Consider the following 8,399-nt stretch of genomic DNA (forward strand, 5'->3'; position numbering starts at 1 on the left):
TCTGATGGTACCTCAGGATACCATCTGTCTAGCAGCCTAGCAGGAGTTGGATGTTAATAAAATCCTGGGGTGAAGCAGAAATCATGCACATTTTTTCCAACACTTAGTTTAATAATCCAAAGTAGTTGCTCCCCCATTCTCAACATTCGTATCACTTAGTTTGGAAATGGGAACTACTTAGATGCTGACTTTAGGGCCTCCATGATCTTAGCTCTGAGACAAAGAGGCTGAAGGAGTCTAGCACTCTCAGCTGTTGTGGGACCATGAACAGGAAGTGGGGAAGGAGGTGGGAAGTTTCTATTGCACATGGCAGATGGCTTTCATGAAAAGAATATGGATAAGGACCAGTCAGTGATATTCTGGTTTTATCACGTTTTTTTGAGAAATATACAGGTACATACATAGATCACACATTTTTATATCATTTATTGACCCAAGGCCAAATTCTACTTGATTTTCTACATTTTTCTCCTTCTAATCAATCTACAAAAGCTATAGAATTGGAGAATAAGATATTACCTTTTCTAGACTCCTTCCTGCATATCTCTTTGTACCTTGGGAAGGTTTGAATATGACCAGGACAGGCTAAGTTAATCAACGGGAAACAACACTCTTACTAAACCTACAGTTTACTTTACAAAATCCACTTCCAAAGCTATGGCTTGGCACAGGTAGAAGATAGGCTATCTCACATATTTTCCTCTCTCAGCCTTATCAGGCCACCATGGGAGAGCAGTAGACAAGATATATTATTCTTCATCTCAAAAGCCCTACAAACACCATTCTGATTAGTCAAAAAGAACTCTTTGCCTTAAAATGTAAAATGAAATAAAAATCCACAGATACATAGAGGACTGCGTTAAGTTACTGCCATTGGTCAGAGAGGCTCTGAGAATTCTCAATCCTTCTAAGTGACTTTTGGGAAAAACAAAAGATTGTTCAGATGTCTTTGCTAAGGACAGACTTAATTTTCTTCATTTCATGCAAATCTTCTAGACCTTTAATTTACAGGCTGATATTCTGAAATTATTTTTCTGTGCTAAAAGTGTCAGATGATCCAAAGTTGAACACACTGTGGTTCTCTGGTTTATTTCACCCATCAGGGGACTTGCTCTAGACACTAAAGCAAGGCACGAGTCATTCTTCTGTTCCATATTTTAGCTGATGAGAAACTTTCACCTTCTCAAAAATTTTCAGCTATAACATGCTTGCTGTTTACTTTTTATATATCTGCATTTTAGCAGATGTTCAGATGACTTAACAAGTATATTTGGTATTTAACGATCAGTCTTACAAACACGACCATCCACAAATTACACTCCTAGACATATCCCTGTTTTGTGAAATAAAATAATAAGGCTTTACAAGAAGAGTTAGTTATACTGTTTCTTCAATAAACAAGCAGGCATATTTCCAAGGCTCTTCAATCATTACTATGGACCATACCCAAACCACACTATTTTATAAATAGGTGGGAAAAGAGTTAACATTACAGCGTGAGGTTTTTGTTTGGAAGTATTAACACTCATGTTGCGCACTGTGGGCACAAAGCTTTATTTCAATTTTTAAAAGAATTGAATTGAATACGAATGGTTTTGGGCAGGACATGCACTTGCTAGTATTTTGCTGTTCCCTTCACTAGCCCTGACTTGCGCATTGATATCACTGCATTGTGGTTTGGGGCTCTTTTTTTAGAAGATGGTCTTTCTGATTTATGAAATAAGTATTTATAATACCTTTTTATTCCCTCTTACTAAAAGTTGGTTTCAAGAAAAGAGATAAAATCTTTGGTTTATGTGTGTGGTTTTCTTATCTATACATAAATAACACTGCCCTGTAGGAGACTATGGAAACTTATTTTTTCAGTAATCTTTCTCATTGCTGAGTAGAATTTTTATTGTTTTTTTTTCTGGAAATAGCTCCCTTTGAACAAAAATTCCTGGAAACTGAGCAAGTTCTTCAAAGAAGCAAACAAAAGGACTTAGAGCGTTAACACTGCTCAGTTTCTAGTAACAGGAAATTCTGTTATGTTATGGGTTATGTTTAAGGAGAAAAGACAAAGGGTAAAATGGTCTTTCTCCCATTGGCTTTATTTTGCTCAGAAAAATAAAAATATCAAGATCAAATACTAGATAGGGCGCTTTCTTGAAAGCTGGTTGCGGTAAAGTGCTTTGCATTAGAGGTGACTTTTGCCAACTCTTGGAAGTCTCCTTTATCTGTTCCAAAATATACTTAGCTTCTTTCTTTCATGACATGGCAAAAGACGGCGCTAATTACAGGGGTAGTGGTAAAACCTGGTTGATATCTGCTGCTCTCTTTGTATTATTCTCAGATCATGGGACAAATTCCCAGTAGGAAGAGTGACTTCTTTGTTTGTAACCATGACCTTAAGTCTTCCTTCAGAGCCGGAGCACTGACCCCGTAATAGATAATAAAAAAATCTCTGTAACCTCCAAAGTTAATCCCCAGCTAGCTGCCATTCTCACTGAAGAAATCTCGGCTGTGTGAATAAGAAATGACATCTAATCCAAAGCAATTTAATACAAAACAAATTTTTTAAGGCCTCCAATAACCACACTCTTTAATTGCAACAGCTAATTGACCACGAAGAGTGACAATTACAAAACTGAGCTCATCCTGTTCCAACTTTACACTGGGACAAAGCTCACTGAGACTGTACAGGCCATTTCGAAACAGGCACTGTAACACAAAGAAAGCAAACCTATTTGGAGCTGTAGGAGAATCCTGCGCTGGGATTTGCTTGCTCTAAGTGACCAATTAAGCTAATGCTCCTAGCGGACTGGCTTAGGGGAATAGAAAGGGATAGAAGCAGATGGAGCGCCTCCCTCACTGTCATGAACCCCGAGAGTAAAAAGGAGTGAGGAAACCCTCTTTTGTCCACAGATTCACAAATACAAAAAAAAATAAATAATATTCTAAGACAGTACAAATGCAAATACTGTTCCCTTGTGCCAATTACATAAAGCATGCCTACATATACAGAATGGTAATTCTTCCTCATTCACAGACAGGACATATGGCAGTGCACTATTCAAAATGCTTTGATAATCCTAATTTTTGTTCCTGGTGCTGAGAGATTATGAAAGGAACTGCATTTGCAACTTATTAAATACTTCCAGGAATAAACAGTTTACTTTATTTGGGACTTGTAGTTTTGAGTAATTAATCATCCATGGAGCAAGGGCCAGTGAGGAGATACCCGTTGGTACCACTGGTCCCATTGGTGGTGGTCGCAGCATGGGGGTTACTCCCCGGAGGTTCCGAGTCCTCCTCGTCTGAGCTAGACTCAATATCGCTTCGATCGTCCTTGGACACCTGTGGAATACGAGAAGGTGAGTGCAGCCAGCTCCGAAGGAACCGTTAAGGTATGGCATGCTCAGAAGTATATGCACAATCATACATGAAGAAAAACAGATCTAAATAGTTAAAACATCAAAGAGGATAGGAACATTGCCATAGTAATAAGTTCCCCTTCTTTGGAGATAGACATTTGGGTGACTAAGTCAGTTATCAAGGAATGTAGGTGGATTTAGACATCACAGGGGGCTAGCTTTGTTGACTTCCTTAAGGTGCCTTTGGATACTGAGAATGTACTAGACCATGAACCCCACTCTTACTGGCAAAGTGGCATATGGTACTACTGGAATGGCAGTATAGGAATTTGGTACAAATGGATCCATTTATTCTCGGATGATCACATTCTCTCTGAGAATCATTTAAAGTCAGCTCTTAATTAACTACACTAATGGAGATATTCACTAGCTCTGTTCACTAAAACATCATTCTTATTTGGCTTTTTTTTTTTTTTTGCGGTACGCGGGCCTCTCACTGCTGCGGCCTCTCCCGTTGCGGAGCACAGGCTCCGGACGCGCAGGCTCAGCGGCCATGGCTCACGGGCCCAGCAGCTCCGCGGCATGCGGGATCTTCCCGGACCGGGGCACGAACCCGCGTCCCCTGCATCGGCAGGCGAAGTCTCAACCACTGCGCCACCAGGGAAGCCCTTATTTGGCTTTTTAATGCATTCTTTGATGACTTAATTTTTCTTTTTTGTCTGCTAGAATTAAGCAGAAATTTTGTTTTGTATACCACATTGGGGCACTTGCTGGGTGAGGTCTAGTTGAAAATATTTCCCAAGAAAAATCTACTGGCTCGATCATCATGAATTGGCTCCCATCATTCCAGGGTTCTTCCCCCTTCCATTCAGACTCTACAAGTCATGAGTAAGGCACCAGGATATAAATCTATATGTTATCGTAAAGGATGAAAAAAAATCATACTGTCTCACAAGGAGGTAATGTAGGAAGAAACTACAGAAATACTCTACTGCTTATAAAACTGAAAGAGTTTGAACCTCCTACTCTATGTCTACATCATGGTAAACATTTGTACCCCACAGGCCTTAAGACCTTTGAGTAACTGCGTGCTGTTTACTTATTGTCTAAGAGGGGTGGTGGTAGCAATAGGGACCTGGTGGCTTGCTTGGCTTCATAGAAAGTTTCCCAGTCTAGTCCCTTATGATTCTCTAAGAGGTGGCTTGGGAAGTTGGCAGAATCTCCTGGGAGGCTTTTCAGAATGAACTGGGTTCCACATCTCATCCTCTCTGTCACTGCTACCCCCAACCGGAGAACCCTGGAATCCACTGCCCTCCCAATTTGAGAAGCCACCATCACTGCAGGAGAACGTCACCTTCGTCAGGTGGGGTGGGGTGAGGTGGGGACAGGAGAAAGTCCTGAGCTGAACAGTGCTGCTCCAGCCTAAGCAGAGATGACTGAGTAAATATGTAAAAATGGACCTCACTCCAATGGCCCTTGAGATGAGATGAGACTCACAAGGACCATCTCCAAGAAGATTTAGATACTGAAACACCAAAATGACTAGATTACAAGGATCCTTTAACTTAAAAAAAAATGGGTCACAAAGACAGCATTAGAATAAAAGCTCCACTACGTTTGGAAATCCATTAGTCATAAATTAAGCTAATAGGAAAGAAAACTCCAGTTTCAGAGAGCAATTAATTTACATTTGCATGCTTAGTAAGATTATTTTTAATTGCATTTGCAAAAAAAATCTATACTTATGTTACCTCCAAAGGAAGGAACAATTTAGAATATCTCAAAATAACCCACAGGAAAATAGAGTCCATAACTCAGGGCCAAGATGAATCTTACTGCCCTAGGTGAACAGCAAAGGCAGTTAAGATATTTTGAAGCCTGAGATCTGGAATAAAATTGACTGTCTCCTAATAAAGTTGAAGAAGTAAACTAGAGAGAAGACAGCATATCTGGTGGAAATAGCAATGCTATAAGGTGACAAATCATCTAATCTACAGCCTCCTTGCATCTTCAGTTACCATTATCATATTGACAGTATTGTGCACATTGATTTAATTTGTATCCAAATGAGGACAGGAGCGTTTTTAAAAATAGAAATACATGCTCATTTTAAAGAGTACGAGGTCACAGAGAAAAAATGAATTCTTGCTTTTAAACAATTCATTGCTAAAAATATTTTGTATTTACATAGGAGCTGATGCCGAGAATTGGCTTCATAGTACGTGACTAGATGTCCCGAGCCCCGGCGGAAGGGGCTCACAAAGCGGTCACGTGCTGCCCCGCTGCCCAGGGCAGCCCTGGCAAAGAGACGATGCTCTGGCCTCCCTTCCGGACCGCGCTGATCCTCTCCCCAACTTAGCTCTGTTTCTCCTACTTCCCTTTGGTCTATTTCTGTTTTTTAGCTGACATGTTGAACACCAGTTAAAGAAATCCATCTCCTCCGTTGGATCATGCAAAATTTAGCAGAATGAAAGCTCACACAAAAGGTCACTAACTGAGCTGTCCCTAGCATCCCTCACAGCTGGTGGGAGCCACACCTTGGTTAGAGCCTCCAGGCAGTGCCAACAGATTAGACAGAACAATATGCATGGAAACAAAAGCATCAGAGTGCCCCTCCAACGGGCTAACGTGGGACCCAGGACTGGCATAGAGAGAGAGGCGTGAGAAACTTACATGTAAAGGGTTCCACTTCCCAGACTTCCAGGTTGGCAGAAGGAAGAGAACGAACAATGAAAGTAAGAAAATGTCACAGAGAACGTTCCAGAAAAGTCACTGCTCTACACAGAGGGCTTGAGGCCTGGGAAGCTTTATTCAAATCAGCTTCGTGAGCCCATTTTTAACCAAAGGGATTTAACTAAATTTTTACTGACAAAGTCATAAATGGTCATACTGCATCAAGCAACCCTTTCTCATAAAATAAAAGAATTATTAAATTTCTGTCTGGTATAAGTATAATCAGAGGAGGACCAAGGGAGACAGAGAAAGGGAGAGTAGGAACACAACAAATAATATACCTCCATTGAATCTAAAATTATAAATGCAGATCATTCAGCAAAGCGATGCTACATGTAAAAAAATCAACTAAACAGAAGAAAATGAAAGTTTTTATTGTGTTTCAAAGAGGTTATGCTAAACCTTGAAGGAGAAAAAACAGTTTTGATGATATTCTAAATAATAAATAATGTTCTTGTTGATTAGAAGAACATAAAACCATAATTTTCTGGGACATATTAGAAAGGGTGAGTTTTATCTTACCTTGCCTTTTGAAATAGCTTTGCAAGCTATTTTTACGATCAAGTAAGACCAGAAGCAGTTCAAGCCTTGTATTACCAACAGCAGTAGGTTAAAAACCCACCAGGAAGGGTAAGGTCCAACAATCTCCCAACTTTCAAATAATGTGGTATTTAACACCCTAAGGAAAAGGAGAAAGTAATCATTGAACACAGCTTTTCACTCTGCCTTCAAAGGAACTCTAGCTACTGCAAAGAAGCACGAAGTCACTGATATCCACTGGCTACTCCCTGCAAGGATGGTCTGAAGGCTGACAACGTACTTAGAAGAGTCATCACCGGAACGATTCCCCTGGTGGCATAACATTCCTTTGGATTCTAGCTTGAATAGTGTACTTGTGCTCCCATTCACTTTTGTTGTCATTTCTCCCGTTAATTTTCATTACGTTTTCAATTGATTCTATTTCTCACTACTGGTTAAAAGGCCTGTATCATCCTTGAAGTTGCTTTTGGCCTTTAAATACGTGTGAGGAATACCATTTAATAATATTACATTGCAAGGAAAAAAAAAAGAGTAATTAATTCCAGACACACTAGTTAAGTTTAAACTATATGCTTAGCACAGTGAGTTAGAATATACTTAAGACCTAATGCCTGTCCTCAAGTGGTAGGGGAGCCTGTACTGGGTCCTGAATTTTGTAAGCCTTCCCCTGGGAAAGAACTGGCAACTGAAAGATATCATATTGAAGTGATGTCTTGAGATGAGTGTTGGAAGGATTTTTTTTTTAATTATTAGAATATAATGAATATACTTAGTTTTAAGAGTATGTACTTGAGGCAGGCGAAAGTGTTTGAAGTAATTGGTTCCCTCTGTTATCCACCATCAGGACCAGGATGGAGCAGCCACCTGGGGCAGATACAGGACGGCTGGTTTCAGGGCTTGGCTCTCATCCTTGCTGTATCTGCTCCTAAGCCTTTGGAAGTTGATTCATGCTTTTGGACTCATACTGCTGCCACACAGAAGCACGGTAGCCACAAAATTTTGGAATTACTCTCACTTCCTTGCTTTCCTCCTCAGCTTAGTGATGGGCTGGTTTGGAGATCTAAATGGACTGACAAAACTCATTGAAGTGTATTTCCACCAACTGTCCCTGCAGTGCTTTGCCGGGACCCTCAGGAGAGGTTAGGTGGACAATACTCAGTGACTAAGGGGGAGGGATGGAAAACTCTTGAATGTAAGACACAGACCACTCATACAAGAACAGAAGGCACATATACAGAAAATTTTAATGTAAGAGTGTGATGAATGCTTTGAGAGGTTAAGAAAAGTACTTAGGTTAAGAAAAGTACTTAGTGAATTCACAAAAGGAAAAAAAAAAACCTCATTGATTTGAGGTGGGATAAGAGGTAAGGAAAAAACGGAGAATGAATAATAGACATAAACAGGTTCTCCATGCCCAATTTCAGCAACCTGCATTCATAGACCAGAATGAGACAAACAGAGTGTGTCTCTAACCCTGCCATATTAGTTATCTCTCAAGAACAATGCTCAATACACATGGATTTAAAATCCTAAAATCAATAGTATGGAGTTGAATTTGACAATTCATTAAAATTATATTACTCTTTGATATAGTAGTATTCATTCTGGTGGAGGGGGACCAACATTAGGAAATCTATTAATATAATTATCACACGTCCACAGGCCAAATTGGAACAAACCTAATTATTCCACCTGCACTGAAAGACATTTGGCAATGTTCAATTCTCCACTGCTGATGTTTAAAACTTGGAACTTAAAGCACTTAATATGATT

General features: G+C 39.9%; 1 protein-coding gene across 2 annotated transcripts in view; it reads right to left on the reverse strand.

Moving 5' to 3' along the window:
* Nucleotides 1-2,564: 2,564 nt before the first annotated feature.
* Nucleotides 2,565-8,399, reverse strand: part of CERS6 (ceramide synthase 6) — a 317,168-nt gene continuing 311,333 nt past the window's right edge. Inside the window, exons 9-11 of one of the 2 annotated variants that reach the window (XM_029225098.1) lie at nt 6,609-6,765; nt 6,027-6,050; nt 3,134-3,336 (exon numbers count right to left, since the gene is read on the reverse strand). In XM_029225098.1, the coding sequence (XP_029080931.1) occupies nt 3,184-3,336; nt 6,027-6,050; nt 6,609-6,765 (334 nt within the window). In that variant the 3' untranslated portion in view covers nt 3,134-3,183. Of the gene's footprint in view, nt 3,337-6,026; nt 6,051-6,608; nt 6,766-8,399 lie in introns of both variants that reach the window. The other variant, XM_029225099.1, reaches the window with a different exon arrangement.

Source organism: Monodon monoceros, unplaced genomic scaffold (genome assembly GCF_005190385.1).
Source record: "Monodon monoceros isolate NGI ecotype Baffin Bay Population unplaced genomic scaffold, NGI_Narwhal_1 Super_Scaffold_16, whole genome shotgun sequence".
Taxonomy (NCBI): domain Eukaryota; kingdom Metazoa; phylum Chordata; class Mammalia; order Artiodactyla; family Monodontidae; genus Monodon; species Monodon monoceros.